The sequence below is a fragment of the Nyctereutes procyonoides genome, unplaced genomic scaffold, assembly GCF_905146905.1.
Source record: "Nyctereutes procyonoides isolate TBG_1078 unplaced genomic scaffold, NYPRO_anot_genome, whole genome shotgun sequence".
NCBI classification, from domain to species: domain Eukaryota; kingdom Metazoa; phylum Chordata; class Mammalia; order Carnivora; family Canidae; genus Nyctereutes; species Nyctereutes procyonoides.
This window is the reverse complement of record NW_026575146.1, coordinates 5,503,972-5,523,694: the sequence shown is the minus strand read 5'-3', so window position 1 is coordinate 5,523,694 and position 19,723 is coordinate 5,503,972. Positions and strand designations below refer to the sequence as shown.

General features: G+C 41.8%; 1 protein-coding gene across 1 annotated transcript in view; it reads right to left on the bottom strand.

Annotated features, from left to right (window-relative positions):
• SASH1 (SAM and SH3 domain containing 1) overlaps positions 1 to 19,723 on the bottom strand; it is a 194,721-nt gene that overhangs the window by 146,559 nt on the left and 28,439 nt on the right. The window contains 1 exon segment of the mRNA XM_055309950.1: positions 2,260 to 2,388. Within this exon segment, the coding sequence (XP_055165925.1) occupies positions 2,260 to 2,388 (129 nt within the window).

Sequence of the window (19,723 nt, the reverse complement as noted above, 5' to 3'; positions counted from 1 at the left end):
CCAACTTGCCTGGAATTTCATAGAAAGAGAACCTGAATATGCCCATCTGGGATCTTACTTTTCTCACTAACTACTGTTTAAAGGATGAACGAAGTTTCCTGCCTGGCTCGGATGAGCTCCCATCAATTTTACCCACCACTACATTCCTGCACCTTTGATGAGAACTAATTAAGCTCATGTGGTGTTTTTTTTTCCCCAGACTGTCTTTTGCTGCTCTGGAACAGAGCACACCAAATTAAGCCCATCTGTCTAAATGGGAAAAAGTTATTTATCCCACTGCCAAGCAGGCTTTCTTTCCTACCCAGACCCTGCCTTCCAAGGTTCCTAAACATCTTATGGTGATTACAGTAACCCCAACTCCTAACCAGCTAGAATTCTGGGAAGAGTAGTTGCATGTTACAACAAGGATCATCTACCAATCCACAGCAATCACTTCCTCACATGGCACAATGTCCAAGGAAGCCACAGAGCATGCTACCAGACTATCATTCAAGGTCAAAATTACAACGTCCAAGAATTCGGTGCAATTTTTAGGTTGCTGTTCAGCCACAATCTTGCCCCCACCAAAAAAGGGGGAAAGTCTTTTTTCATTAACTACGTCCCAATCAGAGAGCCTAATTAATTTCAATGGAGGCTTATGCCACATGAGGTTACTTTTGTTAAAAAAGGAGGAAACAACCCTGCCATTCACACCTGCCAGATGACAGTTATAGGAAAGATGCCCTGGGCAATGACAGGCCCACATGCCTGCCTGGGCGACCATGTTAGGCTCCGGGATGATGGCTCCCCGCCCCCAACCGATGCTTCTCAGCCTCAATCAACTCAATTGTACTAACTCCCACCACTGACGACTGCTCAGGCAACGAACAAAAGGAAAGAGAATCAATAATCATCTGACAGTCATGATACACTGTTACTCCTGACCTAAGGAATCTTCACTTAGGTTGAGTTACGGAAAGAAATTAAAGCACATAGGAATGCCAGTCTTACTGTAGAAGTGAAGCATGTCCAGCTGAAGATTAACAGAGGTGCCTAAACTAGTTGGTAGGTCTGTTATATAATAGGTCCTTTATAACATAAAAAGGGTTTTAATAAAAGAACTCTTTGTTCCAAGTTTCTTAATTATTGCTTTTTCTTTTATTCCTATCCTAAGCAGATTTATGGAAATAAATAAATAAATAAATAAATAAATAAATAAATAAATAAATAAGGATTCCAGTGAAATCAGCAGTTTTCAAACTGTTTTTAAAGGCAGAGACGCTTATGCAAAAGAGATCCATGTGGCCCCTCCCCCACCCTACCCCCAAAATATAAAAGATGGTCAAAAAGGAGTTGGTCTGGATGAGAAGACATTCCTGAAGGGGTCCTGAGGTCACCACAGTGAAATAAAACAATTTGAAAAGCACTGAACCAGAATGAATCCAATTAGAATATGTAATGAAAATTTAAATTTATAAATGCAGAAGTTTCAGTAAGATTTTTTTGTAGCAAACACACAACATGGAAATATTAGTATATATACAGATTACAGAGAGACAGACCTAAATTATTTATTTACTATTTATCACATGCAAGTTCAAATACTGCACTAATCCTACATAATGGTCTTAAAGAAACAGCCAAACGAATTTCAACACCTAAGTGCAAGAATGGAGCCATGTAAAATGGTGATTATGAAGAGCTCTTAAATGACATGGAAGAACTATAATAAAATATTTAGTAAAAAAGCAAGAATTATATTGCTAACATAAAAATGCTGAGAAACACTGAGGAAGGCTGCTAAATACCAATATGGTAATTACCAGGTGAGAGATTAGGGTGGTTTCTAGCTTCTTTACATTTTATTTTGTTTTTGAAAGAAAAAGAGAGAAAAAGAAAGAAAAAAAAAGAAAAGGAAGAAAGAAAAAAGGATTAACCTAGACATTATTTGCACTTAGAATCCATAAAAATATACTATACACTGGCTAACAGTGAAAACATTTTTTCACTTAAATTAAAAAATAAAATCTAGTGTTTACCGAATACAAGTATTTGGTCATACCATCCTAGCCAATACTCAATCCATCTGATGACCAGAGAGCTAGATGATTAATCCTTTGAGACCTGAACTTTGCACCCCAATTTAGCACAGCAGTTTACAGAGAGATGCTCCTGGCACGACCAGGACTGCTAGAAGGCCTGGGAGGGAGTGCTGGATCAGGAGCAGGACACAGAGCAGCCCCGCCAGGCAGAAGCATATTCCCAGTGCCACCCACTCACCACATCCAGGTCCTGGGAAACCCGTCGTTTGCGGAGCTCCTCCATCCTCTCACACACATCAGAGAAGCAGGTGTTGTAATAATCTGCATACTGCTGTGCCAGGTCATCGATGTTTCCCAGGGAGCCATCCTGGGGGCGAGGAGGGCAACAGGAAGAAACAGGAAAAGAACAAAGACAGTCAGTCCACCTGTAGAGAAACCCACTGCTTTTGGTTCCCCCTCTCCACAGCATTTACACTAATAGCTGGTGGTCATTAAATGGTGAGCATGTGCCAGGCTAACTTCTGTGTGTGACACCTCCTAATCCTCAGGATACCCATTGAACACAAGACCTATTTCCTCACTGTACAAGTGAACAAACTGTAGGTCAAAGAAGTTGAGTGACTGCCTGCCCAAGTGTCCTAGGGCTAACAAGTAAAGAAGCCAGGCCTCCAACATAGGACTGCCTGGTACCAAAGTCATGGTCTTGTATCCACACCTCTGCCTGCCCATCAGGGCTAAGAAAGCCCCAGGAGAGCGCCTTCAGAAAAGGCACTCAGCAGGTAAGAGGCTCCTGAAAGCCCAATCAGTGGCTGCAACAGAACCTCCTGGAAAGTTTTGAGAAGTTCTGATACCAGGACACCACTCCCAGAAATTCTGACGGGAACCAGAGAATCGAGGACCATTGAAATCCTGCATCTGAGACACACCTGGGCCATGCCCTCCCATGAGACCTCTGAAAAGACAACCCTATTCCTTGAATTATTCCAAGAAATAGGAATAACATGCAAGAAGAGTACACGTGACAAATTCACCTAAAGAGGAAGCATGTCTGTCGCCCCAGAAGCTGCTCTGGATCCCCCCTTCCTGGGTTTACACTCAACTCTGCTGCCATTTACAATCCCATGGCCGGAGGCAGATATCCTAATCTCTGGGAACACTGGGACAGCGTAGTACCTATCTCACAGTGAGAAGTAATGAAGTAACACAGTCCACCTGGCACACAGGAAGCACTTGAAACTTATTTAGCTACTCATATTCAGTACAAGATAATGTTTCAGACTATAGTCTTCCCTTAGGGGAACTGATGCCTAAATGCATGTCTGAACATATACATATGGGAGGACAAATGCTGCATGCGTTTGTAAGTTATGCCATTTCTTCTATTTGTTCATTCATTCATTCATAGAAACATTTCCCCTGATCCTTTTAATATCCCCCAAATGTCCTTTCTTTGGTATAAATAAATGGCCCTACCAAGACAACCAAAGGAACACAACTTTTATCAGAGAGTCTAGAAGGTTTCCATTTTACAGACCACAGCCCTATCACATCACGCACAGCAACACTTGTCTGAATCTGCAAAACACACTCAGATGTAAGTGGGGTTTGGGAATTAAGAGTTCTTCAGAAGCCTTTCTGCTAAAGACCCTCTTCAGGCCTTGTCAAGAGGCCTGGGTCAAAGCAATCCCTAGCCAAAGCCTGCGTTCACTGATTTTATGCAACCAACGGACAGCAGAAACAGAAATGGAAAGAAATGATTTCCTAGGAAAAGAAACAAAACAAAACAATTCCTCCTCTCCCATCAGTAAAATGTTCCCCTTTTGGTAACTGCTTCCAAGTCCCCATTGCAGAGCTAGGGGCGAGAAGCACTCTTACAAGACCCATAAGATGTTTGAGTATCTGAACATGTCTGGGCAAAAGTTATTCCCCACTCAGTCTGTCGGTCTATCTGTCTGTCTCAGACAGGAGGCTGGATGGACACAGTAGAGGAGCTGGGAGCCTAGCCTCCTCTTCAATAGGTTTATTGTCAAGTTTCCAGTAGGGAAGTAACATCGGTCAAGGTAAGCAATCTGCTGCTGAGCCTCTGAGGAAAGGCCCAGGGGTGGTCATCCTGCTGGTTTTGGCTGTACTGCTGTCAGTAAAGTGCCTGAAACCAGAACCACTGTGGAGGAAGGGAGCCAGACCAGAATATCTTAAGGTGATGTTCCTGTAATACAACATGATAAATCAAATCATGATCCCAAGGTTTGCCCTGACTCGCCTCAACTCAACACCACGTACCCTGGGGGCCACAGCATGAAAAGCCACAACCTCCTGACAAGTCTTCCCATCCGTTTCCCCACTTGGGCCTACTCTGCCATCAACCCAGCCACCGAAGTGACCTTGCTAAACAGAGCTGACAGTCTCTCCTTCTTCTGAGAATCACCTATCACCCAGGTGACAAAATAAAGCCCCAGCTTGCCAGCCCAGATCTCAGGGCTCCTCACTTCACATCTGCTCCCCGTCCCGCCCGCTGAGGAAGGAGCGCAGGCCCGCAGACTGGGAGGCCCAGGGCAGCCAGAAGGGCAACCAGCAGCTTCCGACGGCAGCACCTGGCACTCAGCACGGGCTCTCTCCCACTCACCCACCTCAGCCCCAGCACCATGAGAACTGAGTTCTGAACACCAGCTGCGAGCACAGCCAGGACTGTGAGGAGAGCGCGGTGCCCCCTGAGCCGAGGGCTTGTGCCCACAGCTGCCCAGCAGCAGCCTCTTAACCTAGCTCGTTTGCTTATGGTTCAAGCTTCACAGAAACAAAATCCTCCCCGGCCGCCTTCTCTTCAAGAGCCTCGGGTTTCCTTAGTCCTCGCCCTTGGTATATACTGGGAAAGACCACGGTGCTCCCTTCCATGTGTGTTTTGGACGGTGGAGGGAACAGGGCTGGCAGCCACATCACCCTGAGAACCCACTTTTATGAGTGACTGCCTGGATCCTGCCACTGTCCCCAACTTCTGGGGCCCCTGGAAGTTCCTGGGCCCTTCAGGATTGTGTCCAGTCTCTCGAGAATATGATGCTATCCTATCTTCAGCCAGAAATGTCTACCTTCATCCATTCAGGAAGGGAAACATGCCTGCGACTTCTGACCCAATACAAAACCCACACCTTATAATACCGGGGTGAATCTGTTAGAGGCCTTACACCATATAGCTCCATACTTTCCTAGGCTTGCTGTTCTTAAATGGAAATCCCTCGAGGCACCTGGGTGGCTCAGTGGTTGAGCATCTGCCTTAGGCTCAGGACCTGATCCCAGGGTACTTCTCCCACTGCTTTTATTTCTGCCTCTCTCTTCTCTCTCTCTCTCTCTCTCTCTCTCATTCTCTCATGAATAAATAAATAACATTTTTTTTAAAATGGAAACCCCTGTCTCTTTCATAGAGGCACTAAGAATTGTACTGTTTTAGCCAAGGCATGCCAATCTTGAATTCTAGCTTCCCCAAAAGCATCAGCCAAAGTATACAACTTAACACAATCAACTGTCTTCTTGGGTTAATCAAGTCCACTCCAAAATAACTCTCAATTATTTAGATAGCTTTATTCAAATTACCTTCTCCCCTTTTTCCTAGCAACACTTTCAAAACCAACTGTTTGGTTCTCAAGTTTCCAGACTTGCTGATCAAATGTTTTTTGCCACTGGTAAGAAAAGTTGAAGTCCCTATTTTTCAGTCCAAATCACCCAAAATTCTGCAGTAACTTGGGGTCCTGGAAAATATATCTCTGGCTCACACACACAAAAATAGGTAACTCTTCAACTTAACGCAGGCCAAAGGCAGAAAATGCTTCACACCCTGCGACATGCTGCATTATCCACTCCTTACTTGGCACTCAGCAGACAATACTTTACAACAGGGTGGCATAGCCGCCTCTGTTTTCCCAAGTCGCCTTCCAGATGTGCAATAAGTTCCCCAAATTTCCACTTCCATCAGTCTTGATGATTTAAATGCCAAGAAGGGCAAAAAAATAAAAGAATGTGTTTTTAAAAAGTAGCTCGTCTACCATACCCAGAAAGGAATCCTGCTCATCCCCATCAAATGGAATCAATGAACCACAAGATGATTTTCTCTTTACCCTCTCAAAATCTATGCTCTTTCAGGACTATCTGGAAACCTCCACACCATTTCTGTCCAACCTGTTCCTACTTGAGATAGCACAGTCCTATTCAGTAAAAACATTCATTTCTAACAGAAATGTTTGCAAAAGTAGTCATCAGGGAATTCAAATAATGTAGCCGATGTTTAATAGCACCACATCTCGCTCATCTCTCTTTTTGAGATGTGAAGTTTGTGCCTGACTCAACACTCCACAATGCTAATTTCAAGAGGCACTGATGTTATTACAAAATAAACCTTTGACTACAACTTTAAACTCTCTCTAAATACAATTATTAAAATACTGAAATGGATTCCTTTTTAAACTTATTTTTCTTTTAAGGTGTTCACAGTTTCAGCCTTAGAGTGATTACTTGCCTTATTTGTTTCACTTCTTATTTTCCACCTTTGGTTCTCACGCATCAGGCTGAAGCAATATGGGTTCAAGTTTAGGAACAAGGGAGAGATCTTATTTCCTCAAAGATTTTTTTAAGTGAATTGTGAAATTTTGTGCCACGTGATCTTTTTATAAGAATTTTCACATCTTCATCTTAAAAAAAAAAGAATATAATCCATGCAAATTCAAGTTCTCTTTCCCTTTCCTTTTTTATTTTATTTTTTTTTTAATTTACTTATGATAGTCACAGAGAGAGAGAGAGAGAGAGAGAGAGAGAGAGAGAGAGGCAGAGACACAGGCAGAGGGAGAAGCAGGCTCCATGCACCGGGAGCCCGATGTGGGATTCGATCCCGGGTCTCCAGGATCGCGCCCCGGGCCAAAGGCAGGCGCCAAACCGCTGCGCCACCCAGGGATCCCCTTTCCCTTTCCTTTTTACCAAATCAGGTCACAGCATCTTTCCATACGGCCATCCACTTCACTTGGTATGGCTTTAAATTAAATCTGTAGTTTCACTCCCAATAGCAGGTCAATGGAAGACAAATATTGTGTAATCTTCCCAAGAAGCCATAGCATGCATTTCCACCAAACACTCCTCTTTTATACAACCAACATAAAAATATAGAGATAAGGGGCATTTGTACCAAACAATTCACATCAGGTAGACTGCTGCTGCAATTAAGGAGAAAAGAAACAGCACTGTTCTCTCAACAACTGATTTAACAGTATTTCTGGTATTTATCCCAATGTACTTCTGTCTCTGAGAGATGTGAAAACTAAAAGTACTAGGAAAACAAAGCAGTTGTATCATTAACTTCTGTTATTTTTGCTCTCTTCTTTCCCAGATGTCATTTATGGTTCAGATTATCTTGACAGTCTTTAAGGGAGAAAAAAAAGAAAAAAGTCCTGAAAACACCAGGAAATACAATGTAATCTGTATAGCTGTATGCAGATCACATGCAAATGAATGCAAATGAACTTGTGGTCCTGCTATTTTATGTATCTATAAAGACAGAGCCCCAAGGGAAAACTCCATGTGTTGCTCTGAATCCCCAAAGTTGAGGGGAAGAAAGAGAACAGTCTCCTAGCTCATTTATTTAGTGTGTCTCTACCTTCTTTGTCTGTAAGAAATACATATATATTTTGCATAATATAAATTATACATTATATTTACATTGCTACCTGTTGTTTTGGAGAGGGATGGAGCTCTATCAGTATATCAGTTCCCTACAGGCTAAATCCACTGAAAGAAATCATGAAGCCTGATTTCTTGAATGACTTCACAATGCGTTTTCATTCTTAATTAGCTTCTTTAAAGATTTTGAGGTGATAAACACTTTCAGCAACGTTTCAGGTGAAACTGCTACTACTATAAAAAAGACGTTAATTCTGTTTCCTTGTTCAGCCTCACTGCATCTCTGAGATGTTGTTGCAGGATTTCTCTGTCTTTACTGCCCGTGGTTCTGGGTAACACCGCTTCGAAGAATGATGAGGTGGACCAGATGAAGAGTGGTGGGCAGCAAAGCAAAGTTGATTGAGCAATAGCATAAAGCTCCCGGAGAGGGAGGGTTGCCCGGAGTTTCTAAATGTAGCAGGTTGTATGAGCTCTTTTGCGGAACTATCTTCAGCAATCAGGTGTGCCAAGTTGTGCCAATCTGGGCTTTGGTCACGTATCTGTCTATTAGGTTCATGTCCACGTGCTGATGGTCTTTTATGCTGACATCTGAGGGCATATGTCTTAACTGCCCCCTCCCCGCGATAGGGACAAGTGCCTTGTGGTTAATTGTCTTATTTTATGCAGAAATCACTTCTGCAAAGGCTGTAAAACAGAATGCTAGAGTGCTCCTGTCTAAGCTGCAAAACAGGATGTCAGTGCTGTTTTATCTTAGCTGTCCTGGCTCCCTATTTTCTTGTTGGGGACCCCGGCCCTGACTACTAACTGTCCAACTAACTCCTAACAATGTCACTGTTTGCACCCGCTCTGTTATCCCATCTTGCCATGTTATGATAGAGAAATTCACTGAAGAGATAATGATCTCAAATATCACTCCCAGAATCTCTGCAAGATGTTTGGAGCTGGAATACAGTTTGTCTAAGGAAAAAAGTTTTTTGCACATGACAACCAAAAATACACACTAAAAGGACAATATTAGATCATGCTGGTGGTGACCAAAGAGCCCTCCCTGGGGGCACACCCACGGGGCAGGTGGCTGGATGGCTGATCTCACATCTTCCACTCCCCCTCTCCAAAAACACCCAGAACTTGCCAGGCCCTATGTCTAATTCTTCCTTTGCCAAATATGACCTTGGTGCCCAAGGCCCTCACTATTCTGCAACATAGAGATCTCAGATTAACATAAATCTGCTCCTGAAGGAGGAAGGTCCCTGGGACAAGCAGCATTGACCACTCCCTCCTTCCCAGCACTCTCTCAACAACAAAAAAACATCCAAAAAGCAAACAGCACAAAACACACAGACACAAGGCACAAAAACAAAAACAAACAACAAAAACTGGGGCATGGAACTTCCTTGATATAATTATTTATAAATATGTATTAGATCTACCTACAATTACAAGTACTTACTAATATAAATTATATCTATGTACATTAAAAATGCATACAGAATTAGCACTTTAAATGAGATAAACGCAAGTATAAACAAAAAGTTCTAAACTCTTTCCTATTCCCAAATGAATAAGTAAGTGCAATGGTATTCACCTAGCAGATCATGACCCATTAGGGCTCTATGGGTCAAGCATGGATCAGAGAAGCAACTGCCATGGTGATTGCAAGCTGGTGAAATAGTCTATACAGGCTGCTACCTCTGTGTCTAGTACTGAGTCCAAAGTCAGTACTGCCAGGCTGGCAGTTATGAAAGAAGCTAGGTGTGAAATAGCAGCCACAAAACTGATCCCACAAGAACACTGGAACCACACAGAGACAACTAAAATCTGTATCTGTTTCTCATTAACCGAAGCCCTGATGCTAGGGGTGACCTCTAACTGAAGCCAGAACTCTTTATGATAGATCTACACACACACACTTAGCTCAAGAATCCCAGAAGATGAAGAAGATCTGGCAGGACCTGGACTTGCTGCGGGTCCAGGTGCCACCTCACGCCAACAAGGTAAGGCAGGAGTGGATCAGTGATACCACATGGGAGCTGCCACAATACCTGTCACCCACCATCAACCATCAGTCTAAAAAATATGGCTGCTACAGCGAAGGAAACAACAAAACTGAAAGACAACCTACAGAATGGGAGAAGATATTTGCAAATGACCTATCAGATAAAGGGCTAGTATCCAAGATCTATACGGAACTTATCAAACTCAACACCCAAGAAACAAACAATCCAGTCATGAAATGGGCAGAAGACATGAACAGATATTTCTCCAAAGACATAGACATGGCCAACAAGCACATGAAAACATGCTCCACATCACTTGCCATCAGGGAAATACAAATCAAGACCACAATGAGATATTGTGAGAATGGCTAAAATTAACAAGACAGGAAACAGCAAATGTTGGAGAGGATGTGGAGAAAGGGGAACCCTCTTGCACTGTTGGTGGGAATGTGAACTGGTACAGCCACTCTGGAAAACTGTGTGGAGATTCCTCAAGAAGTTAAAAATAGAGCTACCCTACGACCCAGCAATTGCACTACTGGGTATTTACCCCAAAGATACAGATGTAGTGAAACGCCAGGACACCTGCAACCCAATGTTCCTAACAGCAATGTACACAATAGCCAAACTGGAAGGAGCCTCGATGTCCTTCGACAGATGAATGGATAAAGAAGATGTGGTCTATATACAATGGAATATTACTCAGCCATCAGAAAGGATGGATACCCGCCATTTCCTTCAATGTGGATGGAACTGGAGGGTATTATGCTGAGTGAAATAAGTCAAATCGGTGAAGGACATCATCATATGGTTTCTCTCATACATGGAATATATAAGAAATAGTGAAAGGGATTATAAGGGAAAGGAGGGTAACTGAGTGGGGAAAAATTAGAGAGGGAGACCAACCATGAGAGATTCCTACCTCTGGGAAACAAAGAGTTGCAGAAGGGGAGGTGGGGTAGGGGGATGAGGTAACTGGGTGATGGGCACTAAGGAGGGCACTTGATAGGATGAGCAGTGGGTGTTATACTATATGTTGGCAAATTGAATTTAAATTTAAAAATTAAAAAATTAAATTAAAAAATAAAAAATATGGCTGCTATGATTCATTTTTGGCTTCTGGGTTCACATAGTGCTAAGCCAGCAGGGTCCTAATATAAATGGAGACATCTGAGACCAGCATTTGTTTAATGACATAGCATAGCATAGAAGACAATAGAAAATGTTGGCATATGACACATGAAGAAAGGATACTATTACTTGCAACATTTGTCTCAGTTATGTGTGTAGGTCTAACAGTACTTGATCACAATGTAAATTGTATCTTCCAGTGAATATATGACAAAAAGTATGGAAGTCACTGAAGCTATTTTGCCTCCCAGGCTGCAATCCTGGGAGTACTCTGACTTTGGAGTCTATTCTAGAGCTCCACTATCCAGTGGCCTCCTTCCGGACCTCAAACTTTCCTCCTCAGGTCACCCCTACAAGCAGATGCTTCCCCAAGGCTTTCCTTGTCATTCTCCCAGGTTTCTTGGGGAAATGTCATCAGTGGTTGGATAGATTTAAAAGCACAGCAGAAATATGCATCTTCCTCCCTCAGGCCCAGTGCAGCCTGCTTGACCTGAAGGTATGAAAGGCTTTGAGATTTTTAGCAAAAAAACGTGATTACCAGAATCTCATGCACAAACTAGTAACCTCTAATTATCAGCTCAGAAGCAATTTGAAAAGTATGAAAATTCAGTTTCCTGACCACAGAGAGGTTTGGCTATAATAAAATGGGATAAAACAAAGTCCTCCTCTGCATTCCTCCGGGGAGGGCGGGGGTGTTGGAATCTCTGACACCACATTAACCGACAGGTATGATGAAGAATTGACCAAGGCTAGAAAATTAATATGTTCTTCAATCATCAACACCTAGTAGCATATTTCATTAATTCAAATAATATTTATTGAACATCTATGACACTCCAGGTGCTGTGTTAGGTGCTATGTATACAATGTAAAATCAAGAAACATGAACACTTATTATTAATAAAACATAAAGTATGGTCTTTATTTTAATGTAGTCATATGGTTAAGTCATAGAAACCTGTTGGAGGGGTTTATTAGATTGCACACTTACTGTAAGGTGTTTTTGGAATTAAAGGCTCTGAAAGATCCAATTTGTTGAGCTATCTATCAATGGCTCAAAAGAACATTTCACAGGAAGCTTCAGAACTTGAAAATGAAGGGAAAGGACTGGAACGTTGACAATTCAAAAAAATTCAAGTACAGATTCACACTCAAAATGGACATGTGGAATTAGCAGATGGCAATTTCAGACTAAACTCATTTCTCATTTCTAAATTGCCCTGAGCTTAATAGAATCACAGATTTGGAAAGAACAGCAGAGCGAGCTGGTTGGGTGGCAATGAACGAGCTAGTTTGGTGGAAATGAAGTCACAATTTCTGACCATATTTGCAGATTTTGAGGAGTATGAATCACACTTAGCACTTTCTCTGGCTGCCTCTGGCACATAATCATGAGGATATGAGCATTCTCAAGCATTTGGCTAACGATGATCTGCGGGGGGGCGGGGGGAGGGATGAAATGATCTTTAATTTCCTAGAAATTTGGAAATGAATATATTAGTCTCAAAACAATCCTGAAATTTCTGGTTGTTAAACTTTGTACAATATTTGAGTTTGTCATGTTTTAATAAAATTATATTCTGTCATGGCTTAAGCTGAGAGTTAGAAGGGTGATAACACATGGAATCAGAACTGGACTTGACCACCGTGGCTGATTTCCTTGAGGCAGGCTAAGAGAGATTTGGAAGTCCTGGTGACCTGATCAAAACTAACAACAGGATTCATGCTCATAACCATTCACTGTTATAGAAGCAGTGTTGATTAATTATTTTTTGGTGATGCTCCCAAAGTTCCACATTTTTAAGAACTGGTAGGTATTGCCTAAATAGTGTTATGAATAAAAATTCAGATGGTCAGCAATCCTCAGGACCCTGACCAGATGACCTGTACTGAAGTACTTGGATACCTCTAACTTATACTTTGCTAACTCTCAAAACTCTTTCTCCACCTCCTTAGCTGCAGACAAATGCCTATGCCTCCTCTTCCTAGGTATTATGAACTCTCCAACTCCCCAAACTTTCATTCTGGATTCCAGTGTTCCAGAGATTAACCTCAACCAGTTCTACCCACACCAGACTCTGAGGAGTCATTCACTTACCCCAAAGAGGTCACTATGTCTAATATAACTTATTACTAATGTGTCATAAATAAGTCAATGCTAGTATAACATCCCTAATATCTCTCCATGTCTCAAGTGTCTCAAAATATTCCTCCATCCTAACCCTAGCAGTGTTTCAAGTGGTGGACAAAACTTTCCAGGTACTCACACTCCCTCCAACCTCATCTCACTTACAATCTGCTCTATGTCCCGTGCCCACTGTAACTTTTAAAATATAGATCTTGAAAACTGTTAATGTCTCCCAGTGAGGACTTGACAAAGTCGGTCTGTTGTATATAATACAAGGGCCTTTTTATCTGGACTGTCTGCCTTTCTAGACCTGCTCCATGGCTCCACCTCCCCATCCATATACCAGTTTTGACCAGACCAAACTAGTACATGCAGCACTATAACATCCCTGCTCCTCCATGCTGTTTCTTCTGCTTGGAACACCTTTTTTCGCCCTACTCGCCCTACAGACAGCAGCCTATGCTTCACAATGGACTTTGCATGTCATGTGAACTTCCCACTGCATTACTGTAAATCATACATTTTACCTACAAATTGAATGATCTGATGTCTGCAATCTGCTTCAAAGTCATGGGGGGAGGGGGAAGAGGTGGGGGTCTGGTATAGACGAAACAAGATTGGCCACAACTGATAAATGGTAGTTTGGAAATATGGGGATTCTTTAAAATATGCTACTTTGGTATAGATTTGAAATTTTCTATTTGGTATAGATTTGAAACTTTCTGTTTCTATTTTAAGGCATCCTTAAAAAGTGACTTTTACTTATTTACATGATTCTTATCCCAAGGACACTCCAAAGTCCTTGATAGCTAGAGCTGGGTCTTACTCATTTTTGTAACCTCAGCACTTAACACCATCAAAATAGATATTTAGCAATTACCTAAGAAGTGTCTTATCAGAAGCAGAAAGGAAGGAAGGATGGATGGATTGGAAGCCAAGAGAACTGATTTCCTCACTTCCTGAGGGTCCCCCTAACATCCATTCAGTATTTTCATATATAATGATGAGCTTTTAGTCTCAGACTCTGTCCTCACCAACTTTAGAGCAGTAACTGAGTCTAGAGAGTGAGATATTCAAATATGAAATACATTATTTGAAATAACAACAAATGAAAAACTAGGTGAAGGGGTGGGGAATATGTTTTCAAGCAGAAGGGACCACAAATGCAGTGTGTCTGAGTCAGGAGAGACAGACAGCCTCACCTGTTCCAAGAGGAAAAGCTACCTAGGTGGCTAAAGAATTGGTGCAAAGGTGTTGGAGCACAGGAGTTGGGAGAGCAAGAAGGAAACCCAGGTAAAGGATTCTTCATCTGCAGAATTGATTTCTAATAATTTCCACTTACTGCTGTTAATTCTTAACCTGTTGATGGGCATGGATCTTGTTGGAAACCAGTGGAAGATTCTTACACCAAAAAGATTAATGGGAAAAAGCTCCTTGGGGCCATGGGCTCAAGGTCACTAAGGTCTTTAAAAAAAAAAAAAAAGATTTTATTTATTTATTCATGAGAGACACACAGAGAGAGGCAGAGACATAGGCAGAGGGAGAAGCAGGCTCCCTGCAGGGAACCCGATGCGGGACTTGATTCCAGGACCCCAGGATCATGATCTGAGCCAAAGGAAGACACTCAACCACTGAGCCACCCAGGTGCCCCTTAAGGTCACTAAGGTTTTAAACTCTTCTCATATGCTTATAGAAAAGGTAAGTGTTTTGTAAGGACTATATAAAAAGGCCCTGAATACACGAGGAACGTATCCTGATTGATTCCTCCCCATTCAATCCCTATGGGGGAGACCAGGAATAAAACACACCTGGAATGCTGCTGGGTCAGGCGATGTCAGAGAACACATACAAGAGTGACGCTGTGGCCAAGGAAGCAAGCATGTTCCCTTTCTGGGAATGAACTATAATGAGTCGAATGGTAACCTATCTGCTCCTACACGATGTAGGCTATTTTAGGGCCCTTCATTCACATGACACCAGTTGGGTGGTTTCTTTCCAAAGTCAGGGAGAAACCAGTTCACCCACTGCCCTGGAAAAACTTCAAGTAATCCAAAAGCAACTCTTTACCGCACACCTAACCCTCCTCTGGCACATTTCAAGACCTAGCTTCCACAACATCTGCTCTTTGGTCCATCCCCTTGATCTCAAGGATGCTCACAACAACACTCAGTGCTCTGAGGACTTCATTTAGGAACTCAAAAGCCCCCTGTGAATGTGGGGTAAACGAGAAATCCACTGGCTTTATCCTGTGCACATTCTGACCTGTAATCTATATAGGAAAAACCAAATTTAGAGAATGTCAGTGCACAAAACTACTCTTCTTGTCCCAAGCATATAGCTGAGTATTATCTGCATCTGTATCTCGGTGTCTGTCCATCTATGGATGTAACCATAGAAAACAGTACAGGACATGAAGGCCGTACTTTTATTTCAACTCTCTGGGAAGCAAAGTTCTTTCCTAACTACATCATTTCCTCTCAAGATGATCTCAATTTTCATCATAAGAGACTTTCATATTTGCCAAGAATATAATGTGAAAGATCTCTGAAAAAGCATCCTTAGGGATCCCTGGGTGGTGCAGTGGTTTAGCGCCTGCCTTTGGCCCAGGGCGCGATCCTGGAGACCCGGGATCGAATCCCACATCGGGCTCTCGGTGCATGGAGCCTGCTTCTCCCTCTGCCTATGTCTCTGCCTCTCTCTCTCTCTCTCTCTCTCTCTCTCTCTCTCTCTCTGTGTGTGTGACTATCATAAATAAATAAAAAAAAATGTTTAAAAAAAAAAGCATCCTTAGCACATGGATCTCCTCTTACTCATAGATTAAAAACATCTTGGAAATTGAGAGTGAAAACTTATTTGCTATGTACCATATTCTATATAGAGTTACAATGTAACCTTGACAGGCATCTTATGCCTAAAAGAAAAAAAAAAAAAAGCTCCACCTATGATGAATTCACATCATTCTACCAAGCCACTTATCACTAGAATGAAAATGTTTGTTTTTCCAACATGTTCACAAGCTGAGAATTTAATAACATCACTACTGCCTTTTTCATAACATCTAATGTTTAAATTTCTAACATATAATTTTTCTTAAACAGTGATTCACTTCTACTGAAGAATGAACATTTTTACGTACTTATCAGCCAAGTCTTGTTACTTTTAACAGTTTTACAGGTCAGTGTTTGCTGGAACACGGTCCCCTCCTTCCTAGCCAAGCTCCTAAATTTATAGACTAGTCACATGTCTACCACCTACCCAAACTTTTTTATGCTTCTCAATTGCTCTATAAAAAAGAGCAATTTCACTTTTTTCTCTGTGATGTGGATAAGATAAATTTTTATTTTAATTGTTTCCCACATTGTGGGGGAAAAGCCTGCAAGAAAAAAAGTGTACTAGCAAGTCTCTTAAAGGGTCCCCTAGTTGTTGTTTTGCATGCTGACTGTCAGGATGGGCTGCGTTTTTCTCTTGGCAAAAAGCACAACTCAACAGCTCTATTTCATACTGGGAAATGAAACACCTGGCTGCCTCCCCTTCACCTCGGGCACCCTCTACACACAGCAGCGGAGACATCCTGTTTGTACCCAAGTCAGAGCCTCAGCCCTTCTGCTTAGTCGGACTCTAGCCCCTCTCAGAGTAAAGGCTGCAGTCTGCCCCCCATGAACTGCATCTATGCCCACCCCTACTTCTCTCTTGTGCCCCATCTGGAGCCTCTCCGGCTCATTGCCTGGCCACACAGGCTACCTTGCTTGTCCTCCAACACTCCAAAACCTACCAGCTAGCCCAGCTTGGAACGTGCTTCTCCCTCTGCCCGCACTGCTCTTCCCTCACCTGCCACAGAGGTGACTCAACTACCTGCTTCCCAAGCGTGCCCTATCTACAATGGCAACCCGTGTCTCAGACACACAGTCTCTGATCCCAACCTCTGTCTCGCTCTCCCCCCCCCCACTTATCATCATCTAAACTAGTCTGCATATAACTCATGTCTGTTTTAGTCCTCTCCCCCAACTAAAGTAGAAGATCCATACAGGCAGAGATTTTTTTAAGTTTTGTTCACTGTTCAGTGCTTAGGACAGTGCCTAGAAGAATCCCAGAATAAATTTACTGATCAAAGAATGAATAGAATAAATAAAAATATCAATCAAAAAGCACTGTGCCAGGCACTATGCTCAGGCCCTTGGGAAGAGAAATACAAACAATTTATATGTTGCTTTATGCTCTGATTTATTTTTCTCTAGGTGATGGATCGGCTCTTCAGTTCTCAGACTTAAAAGTAACTGGCAAGGTTTAATTTCCAGAACACCCATGACTTCATCATAATTTAAAAAGCCAATATTAACCATGCCAGTGCCTTCTGTATGTGTACCATCCTGTTCTCTTTGTGTGGTTTCAAAAGAAACAAATGGAATATATAGTTCAAGGCGTTAATTACATAAGCTTATTAAGAACAAACTCCTAAGGGGTGTTGGTTTTAACACTTAGCACTTTTATGTTTATGTAGTTTATTAGTTTTTAAATGTGAGAAAGTCAAATGTAGTAAGCATAATATTGCAAAACAGCCACTATCAAGGGAAAATTATTTCACCTACATAGACAAGCCTTTTAAAGAACTGGCTCTTGGCTTCAAGTTTGAAAGTGAAAGAACATGGCAGCAGAAGCAGGTTTTTATATGTCAGTGTTTCTGAATTCATAGTGATGTTGTGCTTCTTTATGCAATGCACAATCATGTAATTTGCAAGGTAAGCACTTTCACAAAGTCAGAAGTATTTGTAGTATCCCATTTTATAAAAATGAGTGAAGACTATTTCAAGATATTCTCTGTATCTATCTTGGTCATAAATGAGCTAGTTTGATAATTCCAAATATTTTTTTGTAATGCATTTAGAGAGAACGTTCCATGAATGTGGGGAAATTGGTTCTGTTAATGAATATCCCAGATTAGACCTTCTGACCTCCACCCGCAAACCAGGCCATAAATGCAGATAATAAAGATTCTCGAAAGGCCATTAGAGTTAACTGTCCTCCCACTGTAGGTTCTTTACCACTCTGGTCACAGAAGGCAGGAATTGGGAAAACTGGTGAGTAGAAGCTCCCTGCCCCCATTCCCTGCCTTTCCTTCCTCGTGAGCATGAAGAACCCGCAAAGTACCCTTGCTCTGTGCCTAGACTTAGGTCAGATCTTCTTCCCACCTCCCCACACACAATTGTGGCTGCAGAAGCCTGACATGACGCACGGGCGAAAATGCAGAAAAACCGACTCGATTTTCCATAGGAATGATTTAAGAAATATCTAAAAAGCTATGCCAATTAATTTCAACCTTGCCTCATTTTTTTCCGAAACATTTGCCCAGTGACAAGAGGCACTTCTCTCCCAGTCCCCTCTCCGTGGCAACAAAACCACTAAAAGGTATAAAATATGGAAGAAGGGAATCACAGCCATTCTTGAAAAATACAGCCCATGAGGCTGGCATTCTGACAGCAACATTTTAGGAGATGACCAAGGCAAGATACTAAAGCATAAGGCACTTGGCAATCTACTTCACCAATTGTTTTTCCATTGACAAAAAATTCATTTGTTGCTTCATTCATGTGTTGCAGTCTTCCTTTGAGAATACCTTATTAGGTTGCAACATATTTTTGACAAGATAAGAGACCCTAACTATCTCTAGAGCAGAGAGAGAATTTAATAGAAGGAAACCAAGATGGCACTATTTGAAGGACAAGAAAAGGAAAAGGCCTGGGATCAACCGTTCCAATACGGATACCTCCAGGACTAGAATACGGGAACTAAGATTTCCAAACTTTCCACAGACTACTTCTGTGTGAATTTCCTCCTGATTCAAAATCTTGCCAACCACCCTTGAATCTCCAATAATTAATCTCCTATTTCTTTCTTAGAATTGCATTGGATGTGGTCCTATTCTACAACCTGTTTTTTAATCAAAGATGTTCAGATAAACTTAAAAGACCTCCGAAGACTTTGTCCAGGAGACATGTGAAGGATCATTTGATCTATCCTTCTAACCCTACCTCACCTCCACCTTCTATTTATAAAAGAAAAATGCTATTTGTTCTTAAGAAGTTATTTTATCTACTTTTGTGGAGGATTTTCTTGGCTCGGTTTGTTTTAGGGTTTCTTTCTCTTTTTTTGGAAAAGGAAAAGGAAGAACTAGTATGGCACAACTGCTACTACTCCAATCTCTAACCTCAAAAAACCAAGTTATTAAATTTCCTCGTGCCTTGGAAGTACCTGCCCCCAGGGCAACGAGGCTTAGTAAATGAGATTAATAATCCATGTAGAGCACTCAAAATAGTATCTGGCACCCAGAGATCAATAAATCATTGCTTTTATCATTAATAATTGCCATTGTCACTTACAATGTCATGGAATATCATGACCAAATCTGAATTGCCTGGCTTAAAATTTTTTCCCATGTCATAATGAAATCAGTTTTGTCCAGGTAGAAACAGTTTCAATGGGTGAAGCAGATTTGAAACCTGTGATAAACCCAGATTTCAAAATAGCTTTGTTCTCATTCATTGCAGGGGACTGAATCTACAGGCATATCCCTCCTATGCTGTGTATCCCCTCAGCAATTTTTAGTCACTCTGCCTTGTGTGTATCTATTCCTGGTTGTCTAACATATGCACATCCAGGCACTCTCCCCAACACATATTAGTAATGCCAGGCCAACACATGGGTTTCCCTACAATGCGGTGCATTTGTAACTCTTTGCAGTGCCGACCAAAAGGTTGCAAAGGTAGGCATTTAATAAAAGCTCAATAATCCTCCGGACT